This window comes from Petaurus breviceps, unplaced genomic scaffold, assembly GCF_028583685.1.
Source record: "Petaurus breviceps papuanus isolate PSGF00001 unplaced genomic scaffold, PetGlider_PUasm1.0 90879, whole genome shotgun sequence".
Classification (NCBI taxonomy): domain Eukaryota; kingdom Metazoa; phylum Chordata; class Mammalia; order Diprotodontia; family Petauridae; genus Petaurus; species Petaurus breviceps.
Genome location: NW_027187368.1, coordinates 2,617,756 through 2,637,008, shown reverse-complemented (window position 1 = coordinate 2,637,008; position 19,253 = coordinate 2,617,756). Strand labels below are relative to the sequence as shown.

At 41.6% G+C, this 19,253-nt stretch overlaps 1 protein-coding gene across 9 annotated transcripts in view; it reads left to right on the top strand.

Moving 5' to 3' along the window:
• DAB2IP (DAB2 interacting protein) overlaps positions 1–19,253 on the top strand; it is a 324,396-nt gene that overhangs the window by 70,736 nt on the left and 234,407 nt on the right. For 2 of the 9 annotated variants that reach the window (XM_069073761.1, XM_069073760.1), the window contains one exon: positions 4,330–4,655. The exons of 6 other annotated variants lie outside the window; for them this stretch is intronic. In XM_069073761.1, coding sequence (XP_068929862.1) covers positions 4,544–4,655 — 112 coding nt within the window. In that variant the 5' untranslated portion in view covers positions 4,330–4,543. Of the gene's footprint in view, positions 1–4,329; positions 4,656–12,926; positions 12,948–19,253 lie in introns of those variants that run through there. One more of the 9 variants, XM_069073771.1, reaches the window with a different exon arrangement.

The window sequence follows — 19,253 nt, the reverse complement described above, 5'->3', positions numbered from 1 at the left end:
AATATTTATTTAGCACCTACTCTATGCCAGGCACTGAGTTAGGCTTTAGAGATAGAAAGTCCAGAATGAAACAATCCCTGCCCTGAAGGAGTGATTTTCATTGTGATTTTCAAGTCTAACAATCTTTCTGCCCCACCATCCTTTTTGTCATGCTTCCCCGTGTTGGCAGGAATCACATTAATTTCTAAATCTTTCTCTCCAAGTGCTGGAATAGTGTTCCTTATATAGGAGGTGCTCTATAAATATTTGAATGGTAAAGGTCCTTAGAAGTCATCTAGTTCAGAACTTTTATTTTACAGATGAGGAAACAGAAACACAGAGGTAAAGCATGGCTTCACCTGCCCAAGTTTCATGGCTAGTAAGTATCAGAGGTAGAATTTGAACCCAGATCCTCTGATCCCAAACCCCCCATTATTTATTTATGCTGACTTTTTTTCTTACTTTTTAGTTTAACAAGATTTGATTAGGATGAACAATCAGTTTAATACTGAGAATCTTGGGAAGGATACTTAACTTGCTGGATTTTATTGTCAGTGGTTTCCCAGCTTCCTTGTTTTTTCCTGTCACTCCATCATTCAGCATTGAGGGCTCCAGGATTCTAGCTTTTTGACCCCTTATTGATAATGCTACAAGCAGTAGTGTGTCAGGATAGGGACACTAAGGTCCCACTAACTTGGCAGAATAAATTTACTAGGTATTATAGAACATGGAGAAACATTTTTTGTTGTTTCTAATCTTCTTAATAAATTATTTTAAGATTGTTTACTATTAAGCTGCTAGAAAATTCATGAAAACTATGGGGATGGAGACCTCATTGAAAATGTTTGACGTGAACACAATAGCACCTTCTCAATTGGTTCAGGAGAACAAGCAAGGCCCACAGAAAATACCTTCCCCATCTTGCTAACCTCCTCACTTACAAATTGACCATGTTTTCAAAGATTGTGTCCTTAGGTCCTTTCAGAAATTTTTTTTTCTATCATTCCCCCATCCTTCTTCTCACAGCAAATGAAATACTTAGCAATGCATTTTACTCTTGTTCCTCTGCAGGGAAGTAGGTATACATTTCAGCAACAGAGATGTAGGTTAGATTTGAAGAAGAACTTCCTGGCAGTGGGGGCCTGGAGAGATGATAACTGGAATGGACTGCCAAGGGATCAGGTAGAAACTTTCCCTCAAGATCTCAAAGAACAAAAGGAGTGTTTATGCTCTCTGAAAACTTAGTGACCCCAGTTAGTTGTTCCAAGTTTTGTAATTCAATTATCCCCAGGCTGCCTTTGCTTGCAGGAAAATAGGAAAGGAGTGATCAGTAAAGAATTTGTACCAAGTTTATCATGGAGTCACAAGATTTCTTTTTTGAACTGTAAGGTTTTGTTGTTGCTGTGAGTTGTTTCAGTTGTGTCTTACTTTTTGTGACCCAATTTAGGGCTTTCTTGGTAAAGATACTGTACCAGTTTGCCATTTCCTTCTGCAGAGCATTTGACAGATGGGAAACTGAGGCAAATGGTTTAAGGGACTTGCCTGGGGTTTCATGGCTAGTAAGTTTAGTCTGAAACCATAGTTGAAGTCAGAGAGATGAGTCTTCCTGATTCCAGACCTGGTGCTCTACCTACAGAGTCACTTGTATGCCCTAGAACTATAAGGTACCTTTAAATGTGAAATGTCAAGGCTATAAGGGATAGCCTTTGAATAAAGAATGTTAGAACTGAAAGAAACCATGGAAAACAGCATGTCAAAGCTTAGATAGAAAGGGTTCTACAAGAAATATAGTTGAGATTGGACTCAGATGATCTGGGTTCAAATTCCAGATGATTAACTGTGTGACCTTGAACATGCCACATTCCTTCTTTGAATTTCACTTTTCTCAACTGTAAAGTGAAGGACTTAGCTCTGATTTCTTAGCCTCTAATTTCTTTTCCAATTCTAAATCCTGTGATCCTTTTTACTTAGAACATTAGAGTTGGAACAGCTCTTAAAACATAGAATATGAGAACCTAAAACATACAAAATATACCAAATATAAATATTAAGTACCTGCAATGTGTAGAATCCTGAGGGGTATTGGCAGAAAATTTGAGTAAGATATCCTCTTTATCTTTAAATAGTAGAGTCTGTATGTTTGAGTGGTCTCTGAAGCCCCTTCAGATTTTGAGATCACTGTAATATGCTGTATAATATTATATGATAAGAGAATAAAAAATGGAGCTGGAAGGGGCCTTAAAATCAGCAAGTCTTATTTCATCATCTCAAAGTTGAGGAAATTGAAGCCAGAGTCAAGTTAAGTAAATGAGCATTTATTATGCACCTACTATGTGCAAGACTGTGCTAGGCACTGGGGTACAAAGAAAGGCAAAGAAAAAACCAACAGCCCCTGCTCTCAAGGACCTCACAGAGTAAAAGGGAGACAACATGCAAACTATATACAAATGAGATCTATACAGGGTAAATTGGAGGGCTCTTAGAATAAAGAACACCTAATAGTAGAACTCACAGGAGCCTGAGAGACCATCTATGTTCAGTGTCCTCATTTCACAGATGAGAAAACTGAGACACAGAGAAGGGAAGAGATTGTCTGTCTACAGTGATCCAGCTACTAAATGGGGACTGTACTGAATGAGGCCTGTCTTTGTGAATTCACAGGATGAATTATGGGGGGAGGGGGAGGTGATAGCAAAACTATGTAACTTAACTGCTTTTTTTTTTTTCCATTTCTCTGGGTTGGGGGCAAGGATAAGCAACAAGTTAATGATTTTCTAGGAATATGTGAGTGGGAAGCCAAAAATAGCTTCCTGATTGACTGAGGTTTCATAGAATTTTTTTCTTTTTAAGTGAACAAGAGGCTTGCTTAGGATGCTTGATCTGGGTTAGGGTGTTTTTATTGGATCATTGACTTTAGTGTTGGAAAGGACTGTCAAGATCCTCTGGGGTTCATGGATAGATTTCAGGGGTCCATGAACTTAGATGGGAAAGAAATTGCATTTTTATTTTCACTAACTTCTTACTGAAATTTAACATTTCCTCAATTATGTAATTTTAATAAAAATGTTATTTTGAGAAGGGATTCATAGGATTTGTCAGACTGCCAGAGAGGTCCAAGACACAAAAAAGGTTAAGAATCCTTCTCTAATCCAATCTCCTCATTTTATAGTTTAAGAAAATGGGAACTGAAAAGGTTAAATGGGGCAGCTAGGTGGCGCAGTGAATAGAGCACTGGCCCTGGAGTCAGGAGGATCTGAGTTCAAATTCAGTCTCAGACACTTAATACACACACACACACACACAAACTAGCTGTGTGACCTTGGTCAAATCACTTAACCCCATTTGCCCTACCTTCCCCCCTCCAAAAAGCAAAGAAAATAAAAAAAAAGAAAAGTTAAATGACCTACCAAAGGTCGTAATAGTAGCAGATATGAAATCTACCTATATGTTTGAACCTACGGAGCACAGAGACTATTCTGGATGAGTACTTGAAAGGAGTTGCAGGTTAGAGAATTATAATAAATCTATTTGGAGGTGGCAAAAGTATGGGCCCCAGGGAACAAGTTAGTATAGTAAGATTTAGTAAGTGGTAGTCACCCAATTTAGTGGGGAATCATCGGATTTAGGGTTAGGAGGAACCATCTCTTCTACCTCTTCATTTCATAGATGGCAAATGTTAGGCTCAGACAAAGAAAGTAACCTACCCAAGGAAGCACAGTGAGTAAATAGCAGAACTATGGTTTGACCCAAAATCTTCAGATTCCTAGTCCAGGACTCTTTCCATGACATGACATCTAACCTTTTTCCTAAGTGCAGGAATCCTTTCTAAAGACTCTTTGACAAGCACTTGTCCAGCTACTGATCATATATTTCCAGTTTTGGACAGTTTGTTTTTTATCATAGGAGCATGGGATTTAGAACTTGTTAGGAACCTGAGAGATTATCTCACTCAGCTACCTTATTTTATAGATGAAAAAACTGAGACTCACAAAGAAGCCAGCTAGTAAGGAGAAGTACTGGAGGTTAGCTGTACGTCTTCTCAAATCAAATATGGCACTCTTTCCAATTATATCATGTGGTGAGGTAGATTTATTTTCTCTACTTTTGATTACCTATTATTCTGTGGTTGCATTACTTGACCCAAATACTCGAACTTGGAAAGAGACTCTTAGAAATGGTATGCATGGCCTTCTGGATAAGTAGTAGAAGAATAAGGAAAGAAAAGATTGGTGAGTTAGAGCAGTGAGCAGAGATTGGCAACTATGTTGAGGCAGGGAGTCAGATATTTAGAGATTTTTAAACTGGATCCCATTCCCTGGGCTATAATCCACTTTATTCTCTTTCCAACAGATTTGGTCAAGTCATTTCTCGACTCAAGGACCTTTAGTGGTTCTCTGTTGTCCACACAGGTGAGGCAAACACTCACGTGGAGGTCAGAAAAGGTGATGCAGTGACACTCTTAAGGTCTCTCTGAAGGACTTTGGAACTGATTGTGAGACATGGGAGACACTGGCACACAACTGCCCAGCATGGCCTGCTGGCATCAAAAAAGGCACTGTGCTCTATGAGCAAAACAGAATTGCAGGAGCTCAAAGGAAACGTGAGATGCATAGGTTCAGAGACATCTCCCTTCCGAATGTTATATGGACTATTTGTGACTGGCCTTCCAATCTCAGGTTAGTCTGATCAGCCACGGTGAGATGGACTACACCTTGACCCCAACATACTGGTGGTATTTTGGTCCTCTTTGACAATGAAGGACAACAGCTAACCATTAGCTGCACAGTAAAGTTCAGACTCCTTTGCCTGGCATTTAAGGTCCTCCACAAACTACGCCACCCTGCAGTTTGCTACATCCCTGCCTTTGCTCACACTGTTCCTTTTCCAGAAATGACTTCCCTACTCTCCACTTTTTTTTAAATTCCTTCATAGCCTTTAAAGCCCAGCTTAGATGCTGGTCACTGCCTTTAGACTGCCTCTTTTGATTCCTCCATCCTCTCAAAGCTGATTTTCTTCCACCTCTGGATCCCATATAACTCTCTAATATATTCTGTAACTCTGTAACTCTCTAAGATATTTTTCATCAATTATTTTGGATCACCCTAAGTATATTTGTTGATGTTTTATCTTCCTGCTAGACCATAAATTCATTGAATGCAGGAATCATGTCTGACTGAAGCTTTGTTTCTACCCTAGAACTAACCCAGAATAACTGTGTACGTAGTAGATATTCAATACATTTTTGTTGAACTATGTCTGGTTTGGGATTCCTCACAGAGATTAGACATAATCTGGTGAAATGAAAACTAACAATAGAGGGCAGTGTATGATAGGAGCCAAGTGAAGAGAGAGTGATTGCTAGAGGAATTCAAAGGAATGAGAGGTCTCTTATTGCTCGGAATGGTCAGAGATGGTTTCCCTGAGGATATGGGACTTCTGATTGAACTTGAAAGAGGAAAAAGATTTTGTTTGACCAACAGGAAGGGTGGAGACTGAGGGAGGAGCAAAATACTTCTAGGGGACAAAGAGATTAAACTGGGAAGAGGGAATTCATGTAGAAAGGTGATAAATGAGCTTGGGGGAGGGAGGGAACAAGCATTATCTACTTTGTGCTAGATACTGTGCTCAGCACTTTACCAATATCTCATTTCATCCTCACAACAACCCTGTGAGGTAGGTGATATTATTTCCATTTTACAGTTGCATTTACAATTCCATTTTACAGGCAGACAGAGGTCAAGTGACTTGCCCAGTGTCACATAGTTAATAAATGGGGCTGGATTTGAACTTGGGTCTTCCTGACTCTAGGTTCAGTGTTCTATCCTCTATGCTACCTAGCTAAAAAGATAGGATGTAAGAGTATGTAGCTTAGAAATTTATTGTTAAGTTAGTAGAAAGCCCCAGAAGGGATTTGAGCAGGGCAGTGCCATGATAGCATCTACTTGTCCAAGGCCCCACAGTCACCAGGGTAGAGCTGGGATCCTAACTTGAGTTTTCTGACCCTAAATCCGTTGTTCTCTCCACTATTGTAAGTAGGATCTCTGGGACTTTGAGTCCATTAATTGTATTAGCCCCTCTTGTCCTTACAGTAGCCTTGGGAGGCCCTGGAAAGAGTCTGCCTTTGCATTCACTGCTCCAAATCCTGGCAACTATTATTCCAGCCCCCTTCCCATCTATGTTTTGCCTTTAAAAGGAGAAAGAGAGAGAGAAAGAGAGAGAATTTGTCTGTTAAGAAAGCAAAGTGGCTGGGGGGAGGAGGGGAACAGTCAAATTCATACAAAGGAAGAAATGTGGTTGCTATGGAAACTGCAAAGTATAAGCAGAAACTTTCCATGGATGGAGGAAACCCTAGGCCCAAGTGGCTCAAAAGTGGTGAGGCTTGGCAGGGAGCCACAGTACCCTCTAACCCCATCCTTCTTTCCTTCTTCATAGAAATAGGGCAAAACAGTTTTACTTCAACTACTCTGGTGCTTGGAGATCATCAAAGGATTTAGAGCTGGAAGGGACCTTGGAGATAACCCAGTCCCACCCCCCACCCCCACCCTAATACACATACCTTACCAAGGTAAAAGCTGAGGCTTAAGTAGAGGAAATGACCAGGGTCTCACAGGTGGTAAATAGTAGAACCAGGTGTCGAACTCAGGTCCTGCAACTCTAAATCTAGTGCCATATTTTGTCTGCAGCGATATTTGTCTGTATCCATCACTGGCATCATAGCTGTGTCCCTAGTAGAGCTGAATAGAGTCAAGGGCATGTAGGACTGGAGCAGTTTTTCCATAGTCTGCATGAATCTCCAAAGCCCAGCTTCTAGAAATGACCCTTACCTCCCTCCCACTAGAAATTCAGGCTCCCTGACTCACTCAGTGCTGGACAGAGTACAGCAGAATTGTAGAATTAAACTGCTAGACTGTAAGTTCCTTGAAGGCAGAGACTGTCTTTTGCCTCTTTTTCTAACCCTAGTCCTTAGCACAGTACCTGGCACATAATAGGTGCCTAATAAATGTTGATTGTTCCGTTTCCTCTTTAGATTCCAATGGCCTTTCAGAATTCTGATAGTTTATGTGACATACTTGGGGCAGTAGCATAGCTTTAGACTGGGAGCCCTCAGAGGGCAGGGACCAGCCTTCTGCCAGCACTAAAACTATTAGCCAAGTGCATTAAATTGAAGTATTTATTAAGCTCTACCATGTGGCAGGCACTGTGCTACGAAAACAAAAACAAAAATGAAAGTCACTGCCCTCAGGAAGATTCTACCTACCCACGGGGAAGGGGCAGCTAGGTGGATAGAGTGCCAGATTTGGAGTCATGAAGACTCATGTTCTTGAGTTCAAATCTGACCTCAGACACTTACTAGCTATGTGACCCCGGACAAGTCACTTAACCCTATTTGCCTCAGTTTCCTCATCTGTAAAATGAGCTGGAGAAGGAAATGGCAAACCACTCCAGTATCTTTGCCAAAAAACAAACAAGCAAAACAAAACAAAACTCAAATGTGGTGCCAAAGAGTCGGGTGTGACTGAAAAACAACTGAACAAACCACCTTATGGGTGAGGGGTGGGGAGGGGGAGAACACATGTACTCAGACAAGTAAATGCAAACTCTAATCAAAGAATATATGAAGTACTTGTGGCAGGGAGGGAGGGAGTGGTGAGGAGAAAACCTAGCAAAGGGGGAAGGAAGATCAGTAGAGGCTTTGGGTAGGAGGTGGCATCACAGCTGAGTTTGGATGGAACTAGGGGTTCCATCAAGAAGAGGTGTGCAGGGAAGGCATTTCAAGCATGAAGGACAACATGTGCAGAGCCACAGAAGTGGGAGGTGGAATGTTGTCTATTGGGGATCAGCAAGTAGGTCAATTTGACTGGAACGCAGTGGGTGAGGAAGAGTAATATGAACTCTGTCTGGAAGGATCAGTCAGAGCAAGATTGTGAAAGGTTTTAAATGTCTAAACAGAGGACTCTGTATTGTATTCTAAAGAATTTAGGGAGCTACTGAAGTTTCTTGAGGAGTGGAGTGACATGGTCAGGACTGTTTTATGATATGTGTACACAAGACTTCACAATTTCCAAAGCTCATTCACTCATTTGGCTTTCACAAGTGTTCTTTCTGGGTAGAGGGAATGCAATGTAGGTGTGTTATCTCCACTTTATGGGTAAGAGAATTGATCCCCAGAAGAGGAAAACAGTTTACCTGAGGTCAGACAGTATTGGTGGGAAAGCCAGTACTGGAACTCAGGTCCCTTGATTTCTGTCTTTATGTCCTTCCCACCATGATATACTGAGTCTCCTTGAATATAATTCCATGGATCTGTAAGTCATAGGATGAATTCTTTGAATGGAATTTCTCTCCATGAGCTTTGGTTCACATGAAGAGTGAATTTGGGGGGCAGCTAAGTAGTACAGTAGATAGAGCATAGTGGATATATTGATTGGATGGAGTCAGAAGGACCTGAGTTCAAATTTGACCTTAGATACTTACTAGCTGTGTGTCCCCGGGCAAGTCACTTAACCCTGATTGCCTTCTTCCTCCCATTTAAAAAAAAGTGAAATTGGGTTGCATTAAAAAAATATTAATGTTCAGAATGAGGGAAATCATAGAGCTACTATTCTCTAACCTGGTCATGACACCTAAAGTGAATACTTAAGAAAGATATGGAGAAACTGGAGCACAGTCCAAAGAAAATGAAACCATGATGAGGATGGGACTGGAAACCATGCCATGTGAAGACTGACCTAAAGAGAATGGGGGTGTTTGATCTGGAGAAGAGAAGAAGAGGGTGGGAAGCACACTTGCTATCTTAAAACCTCTGCATTATCAGGTGGAGTAGTGTTTTGGTTGGCCTAACCTTCTGATAAAGCCCAGCTTAAATGTTTGGGGGGCAATTCTACAACAGACTTCAGCTTGTCTAAACTAGGATTCTCATTACGTTACCCCTTCCCAGTCCCTTCCTAACATTTCTTTTTCTTTCAAGGGCACCATCATTCTTTCAGTCACCCAGATTTACAAGTTCTCCTGGGCTCTTCACTCTCCCTACTTTCCATATCAAATCACTTGTCAGGTCTTATTGATTCTCTCTCCACAACATCTCATATACATCCCCTTCTCTCACTCACAAGGCCACTACACTAATTCATTACCTCTTGCTTAGATTAAAGCAATATCCTCCTAATTGGTCTCCCTTCTTCTGTCTTCTTTCTTCTAATCCATTTTCCATACAGTTGGCAAATGGATATTCCTAAATCAGAGTCCCTAATATGTCACCACCACCCCCTTAAAAATGCCAGGGATGCTGTGGTACCCAGAGGTAAAAATTCAGACTTCTGTTGGTGTGTAAAGGTCTTCATAATCTGACTCCCACCCACCTTTCCAGTCTTCACTACACCTTTTTTTATTACACACACTCTACATTCCAGCCAAATCGGACTGTTTGCTATTCCTTGTACATTGCATTCCAGCTCTTGTTTTTGTACTTGGGCACAGGTTGTCCCCCATACCTGGAATGTGCTCCCTCTTCACCTCTCCCTCTGTTGGCATCCCTAGTTTGCTTTAAAGCTCAGCAAGAGACACCTACATAAGGCTTTTCCTGCTGGCCCCAACTGCCACCATTTTGTTCCTCCCCTTATTTTGGGTTTACTTTGGATGTATTTTGCATTTATTTATATGTTTTTTTTTCTTGCTAGAATGTAAGCCCCTTGAGGGCAGGTTCCATTTGTCCTTGTACCCTCAGTGCCTATCAGAATTCCTGGCAGCATAATAGGAATTTGATATATGCATATTGATCGATAAAAAAGTATAACAGATTTAGAAGACCTATTTTTGAGTTCTGTTTTACTACTTATATGCTTTGTGACCTTGGACAAGTCACTTTCTCTTTGGGGACCTTAATTTCTACCTCTATAAAGTGAAAGGATTGGATTAATAATTGATAACAGTGTGATGTAAGAGCACAGGTTTGAGAATAACAAGAACTGGTTTTGAAGTCCCTTCTCTTTTTCGCTTACTACCTGTGTTACCTTGGTGAAGTTATTTAATATCTACGAGCCTTGGTTACCTTCTCCTGTCAAAAGAAGAGTTTGGGTTAGATAAGGCCTAACATTCTGTCTAGCTCTAATATTCTATGAATGCCAGATTCAGTCCAATACCAGCTGTTTCTTATCCCTAAAGGAGAGGAAGTGAGAATAAAGTGAGTCTGGAGCCACGTTGGAGTAAAATAGGGAGAGTTTTGACCTGCAGCATCTTCTGTTTTTTTGTTGTTTTTTTAAAATGAATGTTTGGCAATCCACTTGGTCTCTTGCAGGCTCTATATTGGAGGGAAGCTTAAGATTTCTCTGGGGAAAAGGAACAACAGAACAAATATATTATTAAAGGGCAGAAAGGCAGCACACTGTGTTTGAAATATAATGGGAAAATTTATTTGATGGACTATAAATCATGGGATGAAAAGCACTGAAACCTGAAAGAAAAAAAATTCTAGGCTATTACTTATTCATGGGTGGGGGGGAGGGATGAAGGGGAGAGGAAGATTTTCATTGGGAGGTTTTGGAGCAGTTACATTGTGTGAATACCTAAAAATCATAATTTCATAGATACTAATAAGAGTATCTGTAAATCTGTTATGTCAATTCATTCTCACAAGGACTCTGTGAAGTAGACAGGGAAAGTGTTATTGTCTATACTTCATCTGATGAGGAAATTGAGACCCAGAGAGGATGAGTGACTTGCCCAAGATCAAAGGGGCTAGAACGATGCAAGGTCCAGGGCTCAAACCCAGATCATACTCCAAGTTCAATATTCTTTCACTATGTGACCATGCTGCTTAGTGGGTTGGACTGGCAAAAGGCATTTTACAGATGAGGAGAACAACATAAACAAAGATGCGGAGGCAGGAATGAGCTTGGCATGTGTGGGACACACGGGACCAGCAGGTCAGGCTGGGATAGAGGGTGTGAATTGTGGTAGATAAGATTGACAGGTAGGGTGGAGTGGAGCTGTTCTGAATAATTCTACTGTATTTAAGAATCTCTGAGGTGCCCCTCTTTCACTCAACCCCTAGATCTCTCTGTTTTCAGATTATTCTGAAGTTCTGCCTGGTCTTCTTTTACTTTCCTCTTCTCTCAGACTGACACATCTTTCCTGAAGTTCACAGATATCTAGTGTCAACTTTTCTAGTGTTCAACAATTTGGTCTAAATCTACCTATATACAGCTTTCTCTAATATCACTCCACAAAACATCCCTTCCAATTCTGTCAGTTTTATCATTCGCTGTTCTATGTTCCAAGATCCCTTTCCATTCTGATGTTTTATGCCAGGGTCCGAGGTGGTCTGTTTATCAGATCTGTAGATGAGACACTATTGGTAGGGGCAAATTAGAATGCCAAAAGATCTTGATATGTTATATTGGACCAAATCTAATATGAAACCTGACAAGGATAAATATAAATTTCTACAACAGGGTTAAAAATCAACTCTACAAGTACAAGATTGGGGAAACTGTAACTAGATAGCAGCATGATTGAAAAAGATATGGTGGTTTTAGTGGACCACAGGCACAATATCCATAAATAGAATGATGTGGCAGCCAAAAAATAAATAAATAAAAGATTGCTAATGCAATCTTAGGCTACGTTAAGAGAAGTGAAGGATCTAGAATGAGGAAGGTGATAATCCTGTTGAACTATAGTTTAATCAGACTGAATTTGGAGTATAATAGCCATTCTATCTGCATGAGCTTGGGCAAGTGATTTAACTTCACTGAGCCTCAGTTTCCTCATCTATAAAATAAGTTGGTTTGACTAGATGACCTCTAAGGCTACTTCTAGCTATAGCTCTATGATCCTATGTTCATTTCTGGGCACTACTTTTTAGGAAGAATGTTGATAACCTAGAGAGTATCTAGAGGGTGACCAGGATGGTAAGGATCCTAGAGATCATGAAATTCAAGGATAAGTTGAAGGAACTGGGCATGTTTATCTTAGAGAAGAGAAGACATGGGACAGAGATGGTTATATGGGACACTTCAAGTATCTGATAGGTATCCATGTGAAAGGAGAGACTACATTTGCTCAGCTTGGCTTCCAAGGACAGAACTAGGAGCAATTAATGGATGAAAGTTGCTGGGAGGCAAATTTGACTTGAGATAAGAAAAAATGACAAATGAGTAGGGGGGGAGAGAAGGGGAAGTAACAAGCAGTTATAAAACACCTATTATATAGCATGCACTGTGCTAAGCATTTTACAAATATTATTTCATTTGATTCTGAAGAGAGCTCTCCTGAATCCGTTAGGAGGCAGCGGCCTCTTCCTCAGTATAACCCATTGAGTGAAAGCTTGATAACTACTAGTTACAAGGTAGCATGGCATAAGGGAAGGAGTGCTGGGTTTGGAATGTTCTGACTTGGTTTTGAATCCCTACTTGCCACCATGACTTTGGGCATGTCATGTAACCATTCCATTTAAACATTGGAAAAATAGGGGAGTTGGACTGGATACTCTCCTACATCCTTTCCAGCTCTAAATCTATGATCCTGTGTTATAGATGGTGTTTTCAAGCCAGATGTGGGTTCGACTATATAGCCATTGAAGTCCCTTACAACTCTGAGGCTCTGTGACTCTGTGCTCTAAGCTTTAACATACTTAAGAAGATCATTAATGGAGGGAGTGGTATTTTGGACAAACATAAACAGCTACTCAATAATCTCTGGGGCCATAGCCCTATCACCTATAGAAAAAAAAATCCTCTGTTTGGTGGTCAAGGTCCTCCCTCCACCTCCAGGATCTTCTCACACTTAAAACCCCCTCCCCCAGCAGTGCCATGTATTTTAGCAGCACTCTCCTTCCTTTCCAGTGGCACAAGACATTCTCATCTCTTGACTCCAGGCATTTTCTCTGGATGCCCCCTCTCTGCACCCTCCCGATGCCTGGAATGTTTTCCCTCCTCATCTCTGCCTCCTTGACTTTCTTCAAATCCCAGGTAAAACCCCACCTTCTACAGAAAGTCCTTTGTGATGTGTTTTAATTTCAGTGCCTTCGAAGACTTGGCATATGTAGCAAGTTTGTACAGAATTATTTCTATGTTGTTTCCTCCATTAGGTTGTGAACTCTTCAAGAGAAAAGGCTGTTATTTACCTTTCTTTGTATCCTCAGTGCTTAGCACAGTGCCTGGCTCATATAGTAGGGGCTTCATAAATTTTTATTGACTGTTCCAAATGTGAGGAATGATGATGATGGTAATGAAGGATGGTGGTGAAAGGAAAAGAGCAAAACCCATTTCTTCATACTGGTTTCATAGCAAGTTATGCAAGATCACTGAAAAGAATTCCTCATGGGTTTTTAACCTGTTCAGTGCTTTGCCACCAAGAGCTGGGGAGGAATGCCTTCTCCAGTTAGGGGAAGAATTTTCTATTACAGATTCCCGGAATCAAGTTAGTGTGTCTGGCTGGAGATTCCCAGGAGGGGGCAGCAGCTGCCTGGCCTTCAAACAGCTGGAGCACAAAGAAGTTTTGCCTATAGGCTGGTGATTGGGAGAACAGTCTGGCCTTGTAAACTTTGTCCCCACTCTGGCAGGTTTTGGGTGTTGGTGCTGTTTTTATTCATTCAATCATTCATTCATTCATTCATTCATTTTGCCCCTTGACTGTTGAAGGATTTGGGTTTTTCTCTCTTTGGAAGGCCAATGGTTCTTATCTTGTCTATGGCACTATGTATGTTAATGAAGAAAATGCTGTCTCCTCCTAAAGCACCCAGAGTCATCCTAAGGGTAGATAGGGATTGGGACTATCCTGAAGGAGTGCAGGGTCCTGAACTACCTCAAGGAAGTAGTGTGGAGTTTGGCTTGGTTCCTAGAATGACAGGGTCCAGGGACCTGTGGATTCCTTGGCAATGCCCAGGAGATTTGGGGCCTAGGGTTGTTTCTGGAGAGGCTGGGTATGGGTTCAGGATAATCTCTGAAGGCAGTGTGAAGTATGTGGGACCAGGGAAGATCCCTAGGGTATGTGTGAGGGGCCTGGAGATTTCCCTAGGTGAATATGAGACACAATAAGCATTAGGGTTTGGGGACCTAGGGCCATGTTGTCTGGGTGCAGGTGGGAGATGTGAAGCCCAGAACAAGTCCTCAGTCACACATAAAAAGAACTTGTAATGAATACCCAGAGTGACTGACAGGAAAGGGAACAGTAACAGCTTCAATTTCTATAGAGTTCAAAGTTTACATAACACTTTTCTCACAACATCCTAAAATAAATGAAATGTATCATTGTTCCCATTGTAACAATGAGGAAACTGAGGCTCAGAGAAAGGAAGTAACTTGCCCATATCACACAAGTGTCAGAACCTGTCAAGACTCTTGACTACAATCACATAGGCTGTAGGTCTTCCAACCATGCTACGTTTCCTGATAGGTCTCTCTCCCTGCTCACACATAGGGACTGATTGGAGGCACATCTTATTAGGATGAGCCCGAGGAAATAACTTCTTTATGGTCCTTGTCCTCTCTGACCCCAACCTCATCTCCCCAAAGTAACTATATATAGCTCTCTGGTCCCTAAAGGCTGGGGATTATGGGTGGTCAGTGGTCAGCTGCCCCAATTTTAACTTGGGTTCTAGTGATGATACCTTTGATGACAAGACACTAATCAGCTCTTCCCTCCCTCTGGAGTATCCTTCCTCTCTTTGGAAGTGTTGTATGGGCCAAAGAAACTGAAATATAGAATATTGAGAGCTGTGAGGCAAAGCTTAGTAGGCAAATAAAAATTTAATCCAAGTATCCTGGCACCCTGCCACTGTGTGTGTACATGTATGTGTGTGTGTCTGTGTATGTTTGTGTGTGTGTTTGTGTGTGTGTGCGATCAAGTAGTTGGGCCATGTTGCCATCTTCCTTGCCCATTTATGTCTGGAAAATCATAAACAATGATAAATCATAAACAGATTAGAGTTAACTGTACTTAGATGTACAAGTGGGGCAGTAGAAAGAGCACTGTCTAGAAGTCAAGGGATCTGAGACAGAGAACTCTCAGAGAGACAGTGTGTGGTTTTGGACAAGTCATCTAGTCTCTGGGCCTCAGTTTCCTTTTCTGTAGAAATGGGGGTGGGGGAGGGAAGCTACATGATTTCTAAGTTTCCTGCCAGCTCTAATATCTTTTCCGATGTCTTCCAGTTCTAATATTTTCTGTCCTAAAATTCTGTAGCCTCCTTTCAGTTCTTAACAGCTCATGATTCTCTGTGCTTCAGTTTCCTCACTTGTAAAATGGGGCTAATAAACCTTGCTCTTCTCTAGCTCAGATGGATGTGAAAGTGTTTTGCCATTCAAACATTCTTGGTGGTTATTGCTATGGCATCTGTGGTATCTGAATGAAAGGGAGACTTTACAGGGTCAGATGCCAGTGAAGAGATGAAGGAAAGAAAGAAGCAGATTCTTAGCAGGGCTTGGCTCAAAACTGAAAAAATTCAGCCACTTTAACCAGTGTTCTCCACTTCCTTCCTCTGCTCCTCACATCGTCTGGAGAGAAGAATGCCTTCCAAGATATCAGTTGTCTTCCTTACCTCCTCTCCATTTCTAAAGATTCTGGTCAGATCTATACATACTGTGTCATTGACTGGATTTTAGGACTATTCTTAGCAGCCTTTGCCCCTCTTGGGAATCACCTGCTGCTTCCATGCATTGGCAGCATCTCCATGCTTTTGTTCATTTTTCGGAGGAGGTTTTAAATCAGGTGCCAGCTAGCTCAGAGGGGAATCCTCTAAGACTGGAAGTGATATACAATGAAACTGATTGCAATTGGGACCAACTTAGCACATCAGAGGAGTATTCATGGAGTGTAAGAGCTGGAAGAAAGCTTAAAAATCATCTAGTCCAAGCCCCTCATTTTATAATTGAGGAGACAGAGGCCTAGAAAGGTGAAGTGACCAGCCCAGGGCTACACAGCTACACAGGGCTCCATGGGATAAGGCGAATCTTCTCCCTGCTATTTTGGTGGCAGAGCCTGGGTGAGGAGCCAGGTCCCTTTACTCTCAGTTCCATGTCCATTCTTTTGCACCCAAGGCATCTGCTGATGGGATGGATTTTTAAGGGATATTGGTAGGACCTTTGGTTACTACGAGAGTGCATGTTCATATGTGTGTGGAGAGGTGGCGGGTGAGGCATGGGGCGGGGGTGCCCTAATAAGACTTCTGTTTTCCAGAGTTTCTGCTTGTTTTGTCTTATTAGTCCCATTGGATTAGTCACACCCTAGGGATTTGCCCTATTTATCCTATGACCCTGATTATCCTCACTGTTTCCAAAATTAAAATATTTCAGAATCAAAAAAATTTTTTTCAGATTCTTAGGTTGTACTTCCTTCAAGGACTTACTTATTGTCCACAGGTGTCTAAAGAACTGTCATGAAGGATTAAACTTGTTCTTTTGTGCCCAAAGGGTAAAATTAGGAGCCATGGAGAAAAATTACAGGGAAGCATCATTTAGTGAGATCTTCCTGAAGTCTGTCTTGGAGAAAGGCTCAGCTGTTCTGGCTTATAACCATGTCTCCCAGTGCAGGGCACTTTCATGTCTCCCCATCCCCCCATCCCTCTCTCCATACTTTTCAGTTCCCTATTATATGTTCTCTTCTTCCACTAGAATATAAGTTCCTTGAGAACAGGGACTGTCTTTTCACTTGTTTTTATATCCTTGGTGTTTGGCACAGTCCTGGCATATAATAGCAATGAATAAAATGCAATTTTCTTTCCTTCTGTGATTTCTGTTACTGTATAGCTCTGCCATTAACTCTATGTGTGACACCAGAAAGTCAAATCCTCTCTTTGACCCTCCAGTTCCTTATGTAAAATAAGAATGGAGAAGTTGAATTGTGAATTGTATAATGTTTGAGGTTTCCTGACTCTAACAATTTATGATCCTAGGATCTAGACCTTGAAATGTGACCAAGGCCTCAATCAACCTATGTTGAACATCTCTGCAGCCTCCCCCTCCCCCACACCCTCCACAGCCCTCTTTTCACTTCAGGCTTAGCTATGGCCTTATTCCAGCCCACAGATTCTCCAGCCTGGGCAATGTGTGAATCATTAATCTCCCTGCCTGCCAAACCCCAGTAGAAGCCTTTAGGTCAGTCACAGAAGCAGGGCCACGTGGGGCCCAGCCGGAGGGGCAATGGGCAGGCCAGGAGACCCTCTCTGTTTGTTTTTCTTTAGTTTTGAGCTAAGAGCTTTGGCTGTTTCCTGTTTCAACAGGCTGAGGAATGTGGCCCACTCAAGCCCTTCCTATTGCTGTGTGACTTTTCCAGATGAAATCCAGTGGTAGTGGGGGAGGGGGACAGGAGAGGAGATAGTCCTGGGAGAAATAATCCATTGTTCCCACTCTGAGGTATAAGTGGAGTGTGGGCTGTTTTTTGAGCCAGACTTTGACTGTTCAGTTTATTTCAAATGAGATATTTGTAAAAGCACTTAGCAAAATGCCTGGCACATAGTAGGTGCTATATAAATGCTTATTTCCTTCTGATCTCCTTGCTTTTTTACAAATCAGCAAGTCATTTGGGTGTAGTTGGAAGTGTTGTGGTTGAACTTGGAGTTTAAATTACGGAATTCAGATGCCAGCCATAATACCAGTAAATCACTAAAACTAGCCAACCCTGAGTTTCCCACATTGGACTAGATGATTTCTCAGGTTCCTCCCAACTCTAATTTGTGTTCAAACAGTTTCTGTTCTAAAGCCCTTTTCAACTCTGATATTTGATTTTTTTTATTTCTAACTAATGGAGAGAGTTCTGGTAGGGGTGATAAATGGACTCTCCCCTCCCCATATTCCCACCTTGTCTGTCTCTGCTGAGACCCAAGAATTCAGCTGTAATGCTGCAAAAGTGGCTGTTCTGCTATGCCTCTTCCCCCACCCACTGTGTGGAAAGTGTCTAGGGACTGGTATGCCCCCTGGGAAGTCTCGAGTTGTTACTAATACTCTAAATATTGTTCTTGCTTTTATTTGGGGTAGGGTAGGTGTAGTATAAAGACAGTTAATCTAGAGTTTTCTGAATCCAGTTTTAATACCATTATCTGGGAGGTTAAGAAGTTTATCAGAGTCTCTCTGGCCCTACAATCTAGTCTAAAACCTCTTTCTTTTTCTTCAGTCTGGAGAGTCTAAGGTAATTTGACTTGACTCAGATCTTCTCCTCTTACTTAGAATTCCCAATGATCAGGAACTTACTATTTCCCTAAACAGTCTCTCATTGCAGGGCACCACTTTTACAAGACTTTTCTTTATACAGAGCTGAGTTCGGCCTCTCTATATCTCCTCCCAACTCTGAATTGATCTTTGCACACATGGTTATGGTATGACCAATTTAGAAGTGAAAGGGACCCCCTTAGATGTTATCTAGTACAGTTTCCTCATTTTACAGGTGAGGAAATTGTGGTCAAGAGAAGTCAAGTGACCTGCTCTGGGAATCCCAAAGGAAGTTGCGTATCAGTAGAATTTGAACCCAGGTCTACTATGAATTCAGGGCTCTTCCTACTATACCTTGAACAAATTTGATCTTCTTTCCCTGGTCACACCTTCAAATACAGGAAGTTAATGATTATACTCCCCTACTTAGTTTTATCTTCTGGATGCTTCTTCTGTGGTTTCTGGAGATTTTCATATGAATGACTAAGGGAAAGCTTATGACACCACTTAAATAGACCCAACTCTTGGTGGATTCAGCTTTATCATTCCACTTGGCTGAAGGAGAAAGGGGTAGAGGCTGATGCCTGGATGCTTCTGAAAGGTGGTGATAACCTCCTATTTTCTTGAGATCCCATTGTTTCTTGGTAGGAAGCTACTGCCAGTTTGGTATTGACTTGCCTTCCTTTTAGTCATTCTGAGATTCATAGTTCAGTTTCCCTACATACCCAACGAAGGTGGAGGTGCGCAAAGCTTACAAAAAACTTAAAAAGGTTAGCCTCTCTTTTAGTTCCATGTAATTGACGCTTCCCTGTTTTCTTCATCTTACTAGGAGCTAAGCCTCTGTAAGGAAGCAATCCTTCCTTCTAGGAGATTCTAGTGGATAGTCTGAGTTGCTCAAGGAGGAATTGGGAGGCAGTCACCAGTTCTGTTTCTCAGTACCCCACTTCTGGGGTCATTTGTCACCAGCTTCCTCACCCCTGTTCTCTCTAATACCAGTTATCCACCTTGGGCTCTGCTCATTCTCAATTATAGTTTCTCCCATCACAGAAGAGCAAGTGATAGTTTAGCCCAATAGCTGAATTTCAACCCTGATTTTCTTTAGCCTTAGTGTGGCCTTTCTTCTTGCCATACCAT